The sequence below is a fragment of the Henckelia pumila genome, unplaced genomic scaffold, assembly GCF_033568475.1.
Source record: "Henckelia pumila isolate YLH828 unplaced genomic scaffold, ASM3356847v2 CTG_461:::fragment_3, whole genome shotgun sequence".
Lineage (NCBI taxonomy): Eukaryota > Viridiplantae > Streptophyta > Magnoliopsida > Lamiales > Gesneriaceae > Henckelia > Henckelia pumila.
This window is the reverse complement of record NW_027331831.1, coordinates 4,989,416-5,006,875: the sequence shown is the minus strand read 5'-3', so window position 1 is coordinate 5,006,875 and position 17,460 is coordinate 4,989,416. Positions and strand designations below refer to the sequence as shown.

The following is a 17,460-nucleotide window of genomic DNA, read 5'->3' as shown; positions in this document are numbered from 1 at the left end:
TTTGAAAAATAATACTTTTGGGACAAAAACTCATATGAGACGATTTTAAAGATCATTTTTTTGAAACGAGTCTTTTATATGAGTTATCCATTAAGAAATATTATATTTTATGACAAAAATATTACTTATTATTATAAATATGAGTAAAGTTGACCCGTTTCACGGATGAAATCGTCTCACAAGAATGTTTCCGCAAAAAAATTGTGATCACATTAATAATTTTTATGTTTTATATTTTATTTTTATTCTATGAAAAAAAAAAATCAAAACCATCAATCAATACCAAAATCAACGGGCTAATTGCATTCACCACCCATGTGAAAAGTCTAAAAAGCATAAAACCTTCTGTGTAAAATTAATAGCATGTTAGACCAATGTTTTAAAAAAAATTAGCATAAAAACCTCTATGAGAGAGTTTAAATGTGCCCGAGTTTATATAACCTAAAAGTGAAATGTGCTACATTTTAAAAAACGGAGGATGCATTAGCGTATTAATATTTCTTTATGTTTTATGACTTTTTCATGTGCAATTAGCCCCCAAAATCAACTGACGAAAAACTTTCCCGCCTGATCGACTTCTCCACCCTATCTGGGCTCTTCAAATCAGCTCTCTCACCATTTCTGTGCTCGAAAAATACAGCGAACATGGAGAACACCGCATCGATCCCTGGATCTAGGCATTCGAATTTGAAGAGATCTTTTCAACGCGTCCTCCGCTCCTTGTTGACTGCCTGCTCCGAAGAGGTGCTTTAATTTTCCTTCTTTTTTATTTTTTTTCCATGTTTTTAGTCGTGCGCACACAAAAATTTAGCCTATGATTTGGATATGTGCTGATTTCTAGTTATTCGATTGCTTTTATTGGAATTTTGAAGGAATTTCGTAAAGCTTTTCCGAGTTTTGCTGCAGCTGAGCAAGAGCGCCTCCACCGCCTTTTCGTCCAGGTGATGTTCTGGCTTTAATCTTGCTTGTTACATCAAGAATGTCTTTATTATTCAATATCATGGGGTTTAGTGTGATTAGTTTAGATATGGTTGTGAAATTGATTCCTGGTGATATTGAGACAAAATTCGACAAAACAATTTCTCTCCGCCGTCAATTTTTCATATCATGTTTCCCGTTGTCATGTTACAACTGTCTCTGTCTCATCTTTGCTTCGTCCCAACTTTCAGGTTATCGCATCTTTGCATGAAAATGTTGAGGTGCGTCATGCTTTTAACTCATCTATTGACTAAAGTTTTATACCCCTTTTCTTCGTAGATATTCGGTAGTTCCTTGATGATGTGTTCGGCATTATTTATTATACCCCTTTTACAAGCTATAGAGGTTTGATTCATTTCGTGACTTCTTCGTGTTTTCGAATCACACAGGAAGAATTTGAGTCAATATTGCTTGAGACACAGGTATAACCTTGTGGAAGCATTTTATATTGTTTTATGCCCTCAACTTTTCATTAGGTTTTCTGTTTCTTACATTTTGTGTCAGTAAATGCTTGTCTCAGATCATTATAATTGTATCTTCCATTTTTACGCCTGAGGTCTGATAATTGATTATCACGTTTCGTAATTTACTTTGTGGTTGGGTTGCTTTGTCTAAGCTTCATCTTGTTTTGACTTTTAAGCTTGTCATTTTTTAGGTGGGAAATGTTCTTGACAATGTAGAGGAACTAGTGGATGAGCATAATCTTGATCCTCTGATTTATACGAAGTATGCTTCCGAGTTCCAATAGTACTTTATTTAAAAATTAACTTTTGATTTCCATTTCGAAAATTAATAAGAGATCTATGCAAAAATATTTGTGGAAGAAATGTTTCTTCTGTTACATTACATAAGGTATTCACATATGTAAAATCATTTCTTTCCAAAGCTGAAGCTCATAGGAGAAGGGATGGTTAATAACACATGCAAATTGGAGATCAGGAAATATATCTTTAAAATTAACATTCAAAGCAAATGCGTGCAAGCTAGTCAGTCAGGTGTCAGGCATCAAGCATCAGGCATCAGGTTTTGCGCTCCAGGGGTCTTGAACCTATCACATCATAACTCTGATACCATGTTGAAACCGCTTGCCCCAAATATTGAGCTTATGAGAAACGGCACTGAGTAAATTTATACTTTAGGATATATCATCAAATTTGCTTTGTCTCGACATCAAGTGGAAATGTGTATCTTAAACTTTCCAGCTATGCTTTATTGCATAGTATATGAATACCAGAGGTCTTATAGGGTACAAAATTGCAGGAGTAATGTAGCAGAAACTGTACAAAGCTTATCAGAAGGAAAGAAGAACGAAGTGCAATATTTGATGGGCATGTTGAAAAAGGTAGTCAGCCAAGTTTTCGACATTTAAACCTCCTGTATTATTTTAAAGTAACAGAACTAGTTGATTGCTCCTGATAGTCGTTTCTTTTTTAATGTTTTGCAACTGATGTCCAATGCATGTGTGATGAGTCTTCCACGATTTCTAGGAAGAATAATGGAGGGATTGTTTGGTTTTATTTTGGGAGTAGGAGGGGAAGAGTTTGGGGAAATGATTCAAGAAACTAAGACAGCAAGTGCTGTTTTAACTTATAAAATAGAATAACTGCTTCATATGTTAATCATGTTTGAAAATGTTTGATGGATTATTTTAAAATTTAAAATTTTTGCTTAGGATATAATACCACTAAAATTTTTGAATGAGATTCAAAGTTTAAGTGATGACCGTGCTGGAGATCTAAAGATGAGAAAAAAATACATTTTGGAAAAAGAAAGGGGGGTTGGGGGGGATTGTTTCTGAAGAATACAAACAAGCAAGGCCTTTGTTTCTAGAACCTTGAGTTTGCTCAATATAGAATGGATTCAACTTAGCAATTAGAAGCGCAAGGCATGCCGAGGATTATAGGTATACGGAGATTATGTCACAGCAGATAAGACGTCCTTTTTATTGAAGTGAAGCATTATAATGATAATGATGATATGTTAGAATCTATATATTTTTATCAAATATAATCACATATGATACAATACGTAGTTTACAAATTATTAGAAGATAATAAAAGAAATGATGTATAAGCGAAAAAAGAATGAATGTTATTTTCCATTGGGTCTTGATTTTTATTGCCTGTACATTCTTTTAAGCATACCAAGGCCAGTGATTTATGGTTAAGAAGCATACTCAATGGAAGATTTGCTCCTTGACTTGTGTCATGTTGTAAGGGCTAGACGAGCCTCGAGCCTATGTGAACGCCTGGTGGGGTTTTAATAATGATTTATTACCTTTCCATACACCTTTAACAGTTCTTACATGGTCATTGATCAACATTTGTCGTCCCTAAAATATTTCATCTATTATTTATTTTGTTGTGTAGGCTGAGGAGCAGAAGTGCAATATCAGTGCCCGTCTTGAACTTCTAAAGAAAGAAAAGCAAGATATCTCTGGTGCTGCAAATCTTGTAAATGAGGTCCGTATTTTTGTGCAGTTTTCTTGTTCCAATCCATGAATATTGCTCTCTAATCAGTCACTCCTCTTGCATTTCAGTTGAGGACGGCAGTATTAAACTACAGCAAGGCCCCACATCATAGGCTTGTGAAGAAGTAAGTGCTTGATGCTTTTTCTTAAAAACTTTTGTGGTTAAGCTCTGGTCTAACACTTGTGATTGGGTAGCTTGATCTTTCTCGTATCTAGTGACCGGGAATGGTTGAATTTTATAGATGATTATCATGTCAACGAGCCTATTTGTTTACTCTTGCTCTGTCTTGGTTTGGTTTATGGAGGTTATTCCTCGGTTTTAATTTTTATTCCCTTCAAACCTTAGCATGGTTATAAATTTATAATCGCTCGCCACTTTCTAGTTTAACGGCAAGTAATGCTCTATTTTTCATTTACATGTTTTTTGAGTAGGAAGCACAATGTTTATATGTTTATCTACAACCACTTAGAGGTGAAAGACGCATCTTATTGAAAATAATGGGTACCAAGGGATTCTCCAAATCATTTAAGCCAAAATCGATGTCCTGTCTTGTTTTCTTTTGTTCTGTTACTTGCGTCCCATCTCACTTCTCCAAGAATGACCTATGGCCGATCGAATACTCGAGTCCAACTGAAAATTGTCTGAACCTTAAACATACAACCTTAATGTTGCTCAAATCGTTGTCATCCTTATTCTTTTATTAACATGTGTTATTATCTGATCAAATCCGTGATCTGATTGTATTTATTGTTGATTTTTAAATTTATGTCCACGACTTTTAGCTTTTATGTTTTAGAAAGGTGGCCCCTTACAAGTTACAACCACATTTTTCATCCTACGCCTACTGATATATTGCATGTGTAAGGCCCTTTGGATCGTATGCAATTCCTAGTTAGTGTTTGACATTGCTTTTAGGCTTCTTACTAGGACAAACTCAAAATTTATTCCTAGAAGCAATTCCAAACACTACTTTAGATTACACACTTTCAGTGTTATATCGGTACTTGGTATAGAATATCGGGCATTTAGTGACATCGAAAAAAAACATCCCAAGAGAGACTATACGGTGAATTCGACTATACGGTTGGGATATTACCCTGACCGTGAGGTGAGGGTCTTAGTTTGTCCACATTTTTTTTGTGGGTTCCACATCTTCCCCTACAGTTGGGGGTAACTGTAGGGTAGAAGTTCCCGACTCTATACAGTTGATGTCTCTTCGTTTTGGCATGACAAAATTGTGCATCATATGATTTAATTAGGACGGTCCCCAAAATTTGTCTCAATCGAAGCTCGAAAAATTTGAAATTTTTGCCTCAAGTTCGAGTTTGACTTAAATTATTAAAAATTGTTTCCACGGTATTTAAACTGTTGGTCGAAAATAAATAGTAGAAATATATTTATTAATATATAATTATATTATATTAATGTTGAACGACTCTATCAAATAAAATAATTTGAATTTAAATTTAACTTGAAAAAGTTCGAATATGATCGAGTTCAGCTTGAATTCAAAAAAATTTCGAGCCAACACGAAAAGATCAAGAGCTAGCTCAATTTGTATAAACCTCTAGTTAATGTTGTAAATGGCGGGGCGGTCAGTGACTGCCTACTACCTCGACCGCCTAGGCGGTTGAATTTTTTAGCTATTTTATAGGTAATTATATATAATCATGCAATGTAATCACAAATAGTCAAAATTTGTATGTAATATATGTAACTAAATAATATTTATGCATAAAGAAGCTTCATACAATATAATAAAATTTAAACAAAGTGCAAATAAATATATGCAAACTAACAAGACAATTAAGGTGATGGCTTATGGCGACAACGGCGGAGGGCGGCTGGAAGCGGTTTGAGGCAACGGTGGCTGATGGTGGATGACACTTAAAATCAAAAGTAAATGCAAAAGAGAGTTTGGTGTTTTTATTTTATCTAGGTTTTTTAAATTAATTGTATTTGCCTGGTTTTTAAAATTATTTAATTTTGATAGTAAACCGAGATTTTAAAATCATTCACCGCATCGACCGTCTCTCCCGTCTGATGACTTTGAACCTCCTCAAAGGCCGTCTTGGACAAAAGCGGGGTGGTCGAGGGCCGCTTACCTCATAGACCGCCATTTGGAACACTGCCTCTAGTCTAAATGGGCTAATCTTCCCAACAGTTCTCAGTTATATCTAGCTGGATATTTCTTGCTTATCTAGGTGACCAATTCGATCCAATTATTAGACAGTAAATTTACAAATTTATTATTTTTAAGCTACAATTCGATCCATATATGTCAACCCTGCGCTGTCCTACAGTGCACCAAGTAGGATGAAATGAACTTGAAACTCTTTCCGCTGAATATGTTTATACTGCTATCATATACAAAACATAATGTATCCAGGTCCGCTTATGAATTAGTAAATGTAATCGTGTCAGTCCACGAATATGCACATTGTTAGGTGGACCTATATAATTTAACATAAAATCTCATGTGAAACGGTAATGAGACGAATCTTTTAATTGAGTCACTAATGATAATGTAATATTTTTTATGTTAACAATATTAATATGCGTCAAGATTCATTGGTCTCTTACAAAATACATTTTCCTTATTTAAAAAGAAAAATTAGAGCATGTGTCTTCCATTTCCATGCAAGAATCTAGCTACCCCGACCAAACAAGAAAAGAATTTGCAACAGTTGCCTGTACAATTATGAAGGGTTGGCAACTTCTTGTCCTCGACCTCGTTGTCTAGCAATCTCTAGCTTTCTAATTTTGTTTGAGGTTGAATTGATTTTTTCATCATCGTACTTTGTGTTGTGTCTACATATGTCTTATATGAAATGACAATGCATAAACGAGATTTGTTCGATCCCATCTTTGAGTTATAATATTATACAATGAGTTATGAGTCATATCTGATTTTTCATGTCGCCTAATATGTAGCTCTATATAAAAAATATATTTATTGTAAATTATTGGATCAATTTTTGCAGCATTGCCAAAAGGGTATGGATTTCATTAAAAAAAAATTAAGTTTTGTTCAATTACATTAACATACACACTTCCATCATAATTCGAAAATTCACTCCCTCTCCATAATTAACAAGAACCTTGTTATCTAAAAAATTCAAGTGAATTTGGTCGCAGCTGCCTATGGAACGTGAATTCTTCTTATTCAGTTTTAAAACACGATTTATAAAATGAGTTGATAATAGTTTTCCCATATGTTGAGTTTGATTGGTAAAGTATTATCTTTTTTATTTATGAGAGTTACGAAATAGTTCAATATTTGACCCTTGTCTAATTTTATTCGACTCTTGATCTAACTTCTGTTAATAGAAACATGCAGTCCTATGAGGAGGATGCATTTTTTAAACTGAAATATATCTCGAGTTGTATACCAAAATTTCCCATTTATGGATTCAAAATCAAAAAATTTGCCGTTTATAGTTATTGTGTGTTGCTTGCGCGTTTTTTTTAAAAAATTATATAATTGTAATTTTAAATAGAGTTTCACAAAATTAATTAGAATTTTAGTTAATATAGAGATGCCAATTTTAATTAAGTGTATACCTGGGGATATAGCAATCAAATATCTAAATTTCAAAATCTTTTATTATCATTGAAGACTTTGCAGTCACATAACAATAGCAACGTTTCCTGCCATAGTTTTTGTTTAACCTTTACACGAAATATGCATGCCTGACTTATCAATAATATTTGAGTTGACTCGTGGAATTATAAAATATTATTTGTCCCCACATTTGTGCTGTTATTTTGAGTTATTTTTCCTTTTTTTTTTTGGATAGATATTTTGAGATCATTATATTAAATAGAGAATGCCACACTTTACTTTTTTAACATTGAATTTATCATTTACTCAAAAAAAAAAAATTGGATTTATCATATAGACATATAGTCATTGAGCTATCTTTCTGCCAGCTGTTAATTAAGTTGCTTTTAGTACCAAAAACGGTAATGAAAACGAAACGAAAATTGTAAGCAGACCAAACCCATCGTGGCTAACTAATGGTGTTTTATTTTTTTATTAGTTTTTAGTTTTTTTTTTTATAACAAAGTAATGGGAAAAAAAGCTACAAAAATATTTCAGTGTAATTTCTTATAATGGTCCTGCCTTGCCCTTTAATATTCAAGTTTTTTTAAATATATTTTGTATGTTAATTTCAAGTTTCTGCTTGTGGTCAATATTTTGTTGGTCTGTTATTGATTTAACTAGTATTTCACCCGTGCGATGCACGGACTATATATCATGTATAATATGGTTAAATTGGATAATATAAAAATTTTGAATGTGAAATTAAAATGTAAAAAAATTAATTCTACAATAAGTAATAAGACTAATGTTAAAAAAAATACTTTTAAAAACACAAAAAAAACTTTTTACACAACGCGATGTTATTTTGTATAATTAATGGTAAAAAATAGTATGATTGAACGTTTGAACGAACATAGATAGAACATAAAAATAAATCACAAAAAAATTATGCACACATCAACATCTTAAAAATATGATTCCATCGTTTGAGATCTTGTTTGTTTTGATATAGAGGTAGATCTTAACAACGTACTAACTATAGTTTCAGCGCTCAATGCTAGTCTAGAGGGTTTAGTTCACTAATAACATTAAACAAATATGTCATTAATTTGATTTGCAATTGATTGGTGGCTTTTTTTATTGAAGTTGATCATGTTAAATAATATATTTTGCTCGTAAACTATATTTATACATTAAGTTTATTCAAACCAATGTTGGAAATGCTCAGTCAGTTTTGTTAAATTTTAAAATTTTTAAATGTGTGCAGGAAAATCAATATTGTTTTTTTTGAATTTTAGAGGTGGAATTTTCAATTTGTTGGAAAGAAAATATTATATATGTATAAATATATGAAATTATTAAGTGTGATTTTTTTTCGAATCTTAAAATATGTTTTTAAATTTTTTTGAAAATCAGTGATCATAGACGAAATGCTGAAATCTTGGTTAAGATTTATACATACATGGTAAATCAACAACATTGTGTAATCTATATGTACATGTATATTTAATATTAATTAGATATTTTAAATGTTTTATTGATATTATGATATATATATATATATTGTATATAAATATATTTATATTATGTAGTTTTTAGGATTGCTTTTTTTACATTAGACCCATTATCTAATCTATATATTCATGTATATTTAACATTTATCGGGTATTTTAAATTTTTATTGATATTATGATGCATATGTATATAAATATATTCACAAATATATGATAAATTAGCAATATTATGTATATATATTTTTAAAGTGCACTTTAATTCTAATTATAAGTGTGTTCAAATTAAAAATATTATATATTTCTCATACATGTTGAATTGGAATTGTTTATAAATATTTTTTGTAATTTAAAATGAATATATATGTATATAAATATATTTCAATATTATATAATTTTTAATTTTGTATAGAAATATTGCGATTAGACGATGAATTGTTGATGCTTTAGAAAAAAAATATATATCACGAAATGATATTTATGTATATAAATTTATGCAAATATTACGGAATTACATTTATATTTAATAATAATATTTTAGATCTTAAAGGTGTATGTATATAAATTATATTACGGAATTGTGTATATATATATATATATCCATATAAATGTATATGTATAAATTTATATTAAACATTTTTCCAATCTTAGATTGGATTTTTAAAAAATTTGATGTTTTAAATATTTTGGAAAGCAAATATTATGAATGGAATGTTGAAATCCTGAAATATTATAAATATTCATGTGTAATTTTAAATGAATATATATTTATATAAATAGATGCAAATATTATATAATTTTTAATTACATGAATATTGCGATTAAATTTAAAAATGAAATTGTTTGTAAATAATCCTTCGTAATCCAAATATGTCAAATATGAAGTAATTGAATTAATAATTTGAAAAAAATATATAATTTTTTATAACAATTTATTTTTTCGGTTTTGTTCACAAAATTTTTGTTTTTAGAAACAAAGTTTTTTGGCGAAATTTTACTGAAAATGACAAATTTGTTTATATATATAATATAGATGTATTTTCATGATTTGAAAAGTAAATAAATATTAAAAAGGGAATGATAAAATCAAAGAATAATTGAAGTAATCATGTGTAATTTTACATGTATATATATATGTATATAAATAGATGTAAATATTATGAAACTTTTAATTACATGAATATTATGATTTAATTATGAATTTTTTTATTTTTGTTTTTAGCACCACATTTTTGACAGGATTTTGCCAAAAAATGACAAAAAAATCAATATATATACATATATATATATATATGTTTGTGTGTGTGTGTTTAATTATATAAATATTGTGATTTAATTCCGTAATCAAAATATTAATAAATGATTTAAAACTATAAGTTATTCTATATTTTTCTTAATTTTTAGATTTTGTTGTATTTAAGAAGGGTCGAGAAGTTAGTAATGATTTTGTATAGTTTTAATTAAAGTACTGATTGTGCATGCTTTTAATTTGCAGTTATAGATAGTGATTTTGTATAGTTTTAATTACGGTTGTGATTTCATATAGTTTTTTTTAATACAAAATTAAGAACTCAAATATTATGCAATTTTTAATTACGTAATATTGTGATTAAGTTTGGAATTTAAATTTTTTGAAAATCATCCATAATCAAAATATGTCAAATATAAAATAATTAGTTTAATACTTTGAAAATGTATGATTTTTTAAAATTATTTTTTCCCTTTTTCTTCAGAAAATTTTCATTTACGAATCTTAGGTTGGATTTTTTTTAAATGTTTATTTATGATTTTTAAATTTTTTTAAAGGCGATATTATCAAAAGAATGCTAAAATTAGAGAATTTAGTTATTTTGTACATTTTTTTATCCTAATTTCCTTTTAATATTTAAAATGAATAAAATTATTTATATTTATATATATATAATTAATCAAATTTGAACCTAATAAATATGGTAAAATTGCAAAGAAATAAAAATTCTTACTAATATATATTTAGTTTAAGCATTATATATATATATATATATATACATACATATATATATATATATATATAAATGATATTGTGAGCAACTATCGTGAGCACCTGCTGACGTGACATCATGCACATTTAATAGATGAATGACACGTCAGCAGGTGCTCACATGGGTGCTCACGGTTGTTGCTTATAATATATATATATATATATATATAATGAATCAAATTTGAACATAATAAATACGGTAAATATTGCAAAAAAATAAAAATTTTCTGTTAATAATGTTCTATTTCCAATATTCGTGCTCAGTCTTTCATATTATTAATTATAATATTGCATTCTATTTAAGAAAATCCAATCTCCAAAATTGAAAGACTTTTTAAATTTTAAAATAAAATTAGGTAATTATTTCATTTCGTATATTAAATATTCTATTGTAATTTATTTTAAAAATTCAACGACAAAAATTTTAACAATTTTATATATTTTAGCATTTATTTGATAAATACAAATTCATAAAATTAATAAATCTGTATAGAATGATTAAGAAAATTTTAAAATGATAATTTATTTATTATTTTTACTTTTAGTATTTATTTATCTACTTTTTAATGTGTAAATTTTTTAGCAAATAAAAATATTATAAACTATGTAAATTTTAGTCAATTATATCTGTGAAATATCTTTATCTATTATATATATGTATATATATATGGTATGAAAAGATTTGAATGTGTTTCTTTGCATTTAAAATATAAATAGAAATAAGTAGTGTTTTATTCCTTTTTTAGCTAAAAAATTTTGGCGGAATTTTACTATATTTGGCAAAAACTCAGTTATTATATATATATAGATTGTATAATCTTCGACCCATTATTTGCATTTAATAAAATTGGAACTCATATAAATAAATTTGTTTTTACTGTAACATTTTGCATGTGTTACATCAAATTTATTTAAAATGAGTTAATTAATTACTTTTAGTAGAATAAACTCTCGTCACTTTTGGCTGGTGACAAAGATATGCCATTTCCATAATATTTTAGAAAAGTTAGGAAAAATGCCACGTGCCATTAAAGATTTTGAAGAAGAAACAGTGAAAAACTAATTATAATTTTATAAAAATTCATTTCAGACGGTTCAATTTTTGTGAGACAGATCTTCTATCTAAACTAATCTATGAGAAAGTAGTATTTTTTATGTCAAATATTATTTTTCACTATAAATATAGAACAAGTCGTCTCATGCACATACGGTTTATACGTGAGATTATCTTATAAAAGAACTAATGTTATAATTTTGGCATTATACATTATTGATACCAAATCGTTGTGATTTCTCCATGTTTCGCACTTATGCTTAAGGTATATGCTTTGCTCATTCATGTCGATGATAGCTTAATAATGATGACGAATGCATGATTTAAATTCTTGAATTTTTTTCACATTTGTGAGTAGATTTTATTTTATTTCTATAATTAGAAAATATTTATTTGGGGAGGCATGATGTCATACTCGGTGCTGATTTAAATCTTGATAAAGACTCCCTTACATTTCGGGCATCTAAATTTAGTCTTTTTCAGAAGGTCGACAACTTTGATTTAAATAATTTAATACGACTTACTTTTTAGTAAAACAACACATGATAGTAAAAGGATGATGATTGATTTATCTACATGTGCGATTGGGATGTTTATTCCTTGTAATTTACGTTTTATATCATTTTTTTGACAATTGGTGTCATGCATCATTTTTCCATTCAAATGTATTTTTCATTATCTTATTCATGACTCAAACGGTGTCGTACATTTTGATCTTTTACACATTAATTTATTATGTAGATTTTCTAAAAAAAAAAAGAAAATAAAATAAAAGCTGCAATGAATTTGGCTAACTATGTATTACATCCATGCATTCCTAGCCTTGAATTATTTTAATCCTATCATAAATATATGCATTTTTGGCTTTTCTTCACCCTTTTTCCACCAGAAATCTTCTTCTGGTTGTGTTTTTTTCCTTCCCTTGAATATTATTATTATTTCTTTATTTATAAATATTTATGTTTGGGCAAATTGTTGGAGACCATTTTCCGAGTGAGCTTGATTGGCAACCCATCCTGGGGAAGAGCAAAGGGTCCATACTGAATTCCATTCTGTGGGCCCATCGGAGACCACCTATACCATACAATATCAAACTCAATTACAAATCTATATTATGTTGTTTTAATGAATATCTTAATTTTTACATGCATATGTATAATTTAAATCAATTCTTTGGCTACAGCATATATCGACAATTCTCATGCTATGTTTGTAAATGAAAATTTAGCACACTCTCTCTTTTGTAGATGCCTTTGATATTATAAGAAGGATAGCGCGCAACGAAGTTAAAAATCTAGTCATATAAGAATAAATCTAGTCATATTTATTCATCTATTAATTATTTATTTTACATCAATCAAATCATTTAATTTAAATTATTATATTACCCCTTATAAATAATATTATTCATATTTTATTTATTATTAAAAGGATAAAATGGTAATTTGTCATTTTTAATATAAAATTTTATCAAGCAAATCAATAAATTATAATTCATCAATCAAATCAAATATTATATTCACTATCATTATTTATTTATTTTTTATTACATTATATTACTTATTTATGTATTATTTATCTAATCATACCTATCAAGCGGTACCTTAGTCTTTTTCAGAAGGTCGACAACTTTGATTTAAATAATTTAATACGACTGACTTTAGACCATCTCCAGCAGTTGACACTAAAATAGTGCCATATTTTACACTATTATAATGCAATCCATACTTCATCTCCAGCAGTTTTTACCAAATCTCTACACCAAAGGAATATTCCATAATATTTTTTATTTTTACATATATTTATATATTATTTATCTAATCATACTTACCAAGCGATACCTTAGATTAGATAAAATAATCGGATCGAATCGGTGGGGGGCAAGAATTCTTTGGATTATATATGTGTGTGAAATTAAAAATTTTAAAATAAAAATAAAAAAATTCACTCACTCACCTGTACTTGGTTGTGAGGTGGTGGACGAGAAGCAATATCTCCAGTTTGGCCAACTCATTCCCTGGACAAGAGTGGGTCCCACTGCCAAATGGCATGAAACTATTGGGTTTGGGAGCAACCTGTAGTTAAATCCAAAGGGATAGATTCGTTAGAGCCCTCGAATCATGGAAGATAAGGACGTGCTAATATTTTAAAAGATTATCATAGATTTTTGAAGAATTTTATCAAAATTCATGTGCCACGATATGGTGGTTTACTTATATAATTTTATGCGAGATTATTAATTTTGTGTGACGGATGTTCTGTTTCACCCAAGTAATAAAATATTTTTTTTTTAATTTTAGATATGGATCATATCGTCAAAAGATATTTGTTCATATAATTTTTAGCAATGCTACATGTACAATCAAATTTGTACAACAATTTTTACATCACAAAAAATTCAATACAAAATTTTAATTTATCAAATCTCATTTTACATTTAATGCAAAATCTCACGAGATAATAGCAAAATATCACGACACAATTGTTATAAATATCGTTGTACGATATATTGGTTGTACCTCTAGCATTATTCTATAATTTTTACCTCGAATCTCGAAGGATCAAATTTCTCGGGTTCCTGGAAATTGTCTGGACTATGATGAATGTTTCTGAAGAGCGGTAATACTTTCCATCCTTTGGGAATGAGGTATCCTGCAAGTTTAGTTTTTGGGTAAAAAAACTTGGGACAAATGTTCAAGATATTATAAAAAAGGGTATCATTATTATTTTTATTAAATTTTATTTTATTTTTTGGCCCGAATGATTAAAATCAACTCACCATTAAATTCTACATCTTCTACGGCTTCTCTGAATGTAAAAGACAAGATAGAGGCAACTCGAAGTGTTTCTTGAATTACCCTTGTTGTGATTGGCATTTTCTTGGTATCTGCCCAACTCAATGCCTCCTCTTCTTTGTACTTCATAATGGCTTCTTGCTCTTCCTGTAAAGTTTAAGATATGTAATCAAACGTCAATCGAATCGCGTAACGGATATAGGATCGATTGTGTTTGAATTCTTACGGTGACAGCTTGAAGAACACTTGGATTTTCAGCAAGGAACTTGAGAATCCATGTTAGGACACTAGCAGTGGTGTCTCGAGCTGCGAATATGACGCCGATGATATTGTCCGCAATCTGTTCATCTGTTAGGCCTTCGGCTTCTCCCATTAATGATCCGAGCAAATCGACGTGATGGATTTCGGTTTGTTGTCGCCTGAGGGACAAGATTTTGGCCAAGATTTGTGCCAATTCCTTCCTAGCTTTCATTGCCTTGTAGAAGAGTGTTCCGGGGACGTTTATCGGCATCGAATTGTATCCCTTTTCGACGGTGTGATAGCACCTATTTAGATCTTCTCTGTACAGAACTTCGTCTTTTCCAAATATTGAAATCAAGGCCACGTTGAATGTGTACTGCAAGAACCAATTGGAGAGTCAAGAAAAAAAAGAAGAGGGAATTAAACTCTGTTTTTTTGTTATGTTATGTTATGTTATGTTCTGTTCAAGAATTGTGTGTTAAGAAGGGCATACTGTTTTCATTTCTTGATAAGTGGTGATCAGTTTCCCCTCCCACGATTCGAGGGATCGAACGGCTAACGATTCGATGTCTGATACGATGTTTTTGATTGACTCGGGCATGAATGCTCGGAGGACTAGTCTCCTGAGCTTGGTGTGGTAATCTCCTTGGTGGAAGAATATGGCTTGCTTACCTATCATCCTCTCTTTGCTAGCTGGATAAGTGGGCTTGAATAGATGAGATTTGGACACTAACACAAGTTTTGCTGCCTCTGGACTTGAAATCATCACACAAGGGCATCCTAATATGTGACTCTTGAATATGGAACCATACCTGGTTTCAAGTCAAATCTTTAGTTCTTAAATATAAATTTGTTCAATGGAAAATCAGTTGATTAATTAATACACAGATCATTCGATGCTCTCCAACGTGACTCAGATTTCAGACGTGCAAGCGATTTATGCATAACAACATGAAAGAAATTAGGGGGAAAAAATTGAAATGAAAAGAAAAGAAAGTTGCATATATACTAACTTCTTGACTTTGGAGACAAAGAAGACATTAGGGTTTTGTGAATATAGTAGAAAGGTTTCACCAATGTAAGGCCAACCCATTGTGCCTGGTGGAAGTGGCAACTCCACATGCCCATATGACAAAACTTTGAGGATGTAATTTAGGACAAAGATCGAGAATAAAACCAAGGCCACAATCATGAAGTAACATGAAGAAACGATCAATTCCATGATTGTGTGCACTAAAGGTTAATTCTTAACTCATTTAATTTCTTGTGTGGAGATGAAATGGAGGCAAGCTAGGGGGGTATATATAAGTAAAAAAAAAAAAAAAAGATCTGAATAAAAAATTTTAAAAAATAAAGAAGAGAAATTAAACGGCACTTTCATTACAGCTCAATCCCACATCAAGAATCCCCTTCCAGCTCATGAATTTGTTAGGGTACGTAGAGACAGAAAAACATGAAGAAAATTGTATGTAATGTAACGTAGCTAGTGAGGTACAAGTGATGCCACATGTCAGTACAAGCTGAGCTAACAAAAAAATGATCTTTCCTACTTTTTTTGTTTTTTCAACTCATTCATATAAAAAAGTATATAATTTCTTTAGATATTTAACAAAATATTATTATTAAATTATGCATAGCTTGAGATGGTAAATTATAAAAAATGGGATGTGGGGAGTTTTGGTTGACCATGGCTGTCCTTATTCAAAGAGAGGAGAGGTGGTGGGAGCGATGAATTAACTCAAATCCATCAAATTAATTACAAATCGGTTAATAAACATTGACACTCAACAACCACCGTCAATAAATTAATAATATATATATAGATACATTTTTTTTGAAATAAAAGTAGTAATATAACTAAAGATCATAACCAACCACAACTGAGATAAATGAAGGCGAATGAGTAACTCGGTCTTTCCGATCAGACAAAAAATCAGCTGCTGTAGCTAGTAAATGAGCCGCTTGGTTCGCTGATCTACGAGCAAAAACAAAAATACAAGAGTATAAATTCAAAGCTAAGAATCCACAGTCTTCTGCAATTAGCCTCACACTAGAAGCGTCAGGGGTCTACAATGCTTCAATCACTTATCACTAATAGGGCATCTGATTCCACGATGATATTTGAAAAAAAAAAGATCTTTAAGCCAACTAAACGCTTCTCGAATGCTCAAAATTTAAGTTGTCATCGGATCAAAAGCACCAGGAAGGCATCCATGCATAGCTGCGATTGTAGCTCCATAACCATCTCGAAAAAAACCAAAAATGAAAACGATATTTAAGTTACATGACTAAAAATAAAAATTCATCATAACAAAACAAAAAATGAAAAAAAAAACATATAAGTTACAAGATTGAAAATATATATTCACGTTTAACATGATCAAAAGTGAAAAAAAAATACAAATAGCAGTACAAAAAATATAGTTCTCTTGTAAATATTGACGCTGATCAACAACCAACATCAATGATATATATATATAGAGTTTTGCTATCTTGTTCATCCACCGTGTCCACCTAATGTGTCCATCATGAGGTGACACTCAACTATTGGACGCAAAATTCATCACATCCAATAGTTGAGTGTCACCTCATGGTGGGCACATTAATGAGATGTTCTCGTGAACATCCCGCGGTGCACACAAAATCCCTGCACACTGGTGTGCAGTGGATCATGACTATATATATATATATATATATAAATTCGAATTATTAAGTGGATTCTATACATTACCTAATTAACATTTATGGCATTGGTGTGGGTCGTAATAAAGTTCAGAAAATAAAGAGAAAAAGGTGGTATGTCATAGATTTGGTTTGTTTGGGGAAAAAATGTGATAATACATT

At 30.0% G+C, this 17,460-nt stretch overlaps 2 protein-coding genes across 2 annotated transcripts; one reads left to right on the top strand and one right to left on the bottom strand.

The window, feature by feature from the left end:
- Window positions 1–568: 568 nt before the first annotated feature.
- LOC140872234 (uncharacterized) lies at window positions 569–3,836 on the top strand. Its single transcript, XM_073275042.1, has 8 exons — window positions 569–744; window positions 873–941; window positions 1,170–1,199; window positions 1,368–1,400; window positions 1,634–1,704; window positions 2,239–2,320; window positions 3,348–3,440; window positions 3,518–3,836. The coding sequence occupies exons 1-8, from the start codon at window positions 646–648 to the stop codon at window positions 3,575–3,577; spliced, it is 537 nt and encodes a 178-aa protein (XP_073131143.1). The 5' UTR covers window positions 569–645; the 3' UTR covers window positions 3,578–3,836.
- A 7,644-nt stretch (window positions 3,837–11,480) lies between these two features.
- Window positions 11,481–15,901, bottom strand: LOC140871423 (abscisic acid 8'-hydroxylase CYP707A2-like). Its single transcript, XM_073273922.1, has 7 exons — window positions 15,630–15,901; window positions 15,110–15,428; window positions 14,603–14,992; window positions 14,361–14,523; window positions 14,127–14,233; window positions 13,538–13,656; window positions 11,481–12,655 (listed from the first exon to the last, which is right to left on the bottom strand). Exons 1-7 carry the CDS (start codon window positions 15,836–15,838, stop codon window positions 12,529–12,531), a joined length of 1,434 nt encoding a protein of 477 aa, XP_073130023.1. The 5' UTR covers window positions 15,839–15,901; the 3' UTR covers window positions 11,481–12,528.
- Between the last annotated feature and the right edge of the window lie 1,559 nt (window positions 15,902–17,460).

What these genes read in the sequence shown, in the direction of transcription:
- LOC140872234 (XM_073275042.1), top strand. Translation starts at nt 646, where the DNA reads ATGGAGAACACCGCATCGATCCCTGGATCTAGGCATTCGAATTTGAAG. An exon ending in TGACTGCCTGCTCCGAAGAG is followed by an intron (nt 745 to 872) that starts GTGCTTTAATTT and finishes GGAATTTTGAAG; the next exon opens with GAATTTCGTAAAGCTTTTCC. An exon ending in TCCACCGCCTTTTCGTCCAG is followed by an intron (nt 942 to 1,169) that starts GTGATGTTCTGG and finishes CCCAACTTTCAG; the next exon opens with GTTATCGCATCTTTGCATGA.
- LOC140871423 (XM_073273922.1), bottom strand. Translation starts at nt 15,838, where the DNA reads ATGGAATTGATCGTTTCTTCATGTTACTTCATGATTGTGGCCTTGGTT. An exon ending in GTGTTCTTCAAGCTGTCACC is followed by an intron (nt 14,524 to 14,602) that starts GTAAGAATTCAA and finishes TAAACTTTACAG; the next exon opens with GAAGAGCAAGAAGCCATTAT. An exon ending in CACCTCACAACCAAGTACAG is followed by an intron (nt 12,656 to 13,537) that starts GTGAGTGAGTGA and finishes TGTATGGTATAG; the next exon opens with GTGGTCTCCGATGGGCCCAC.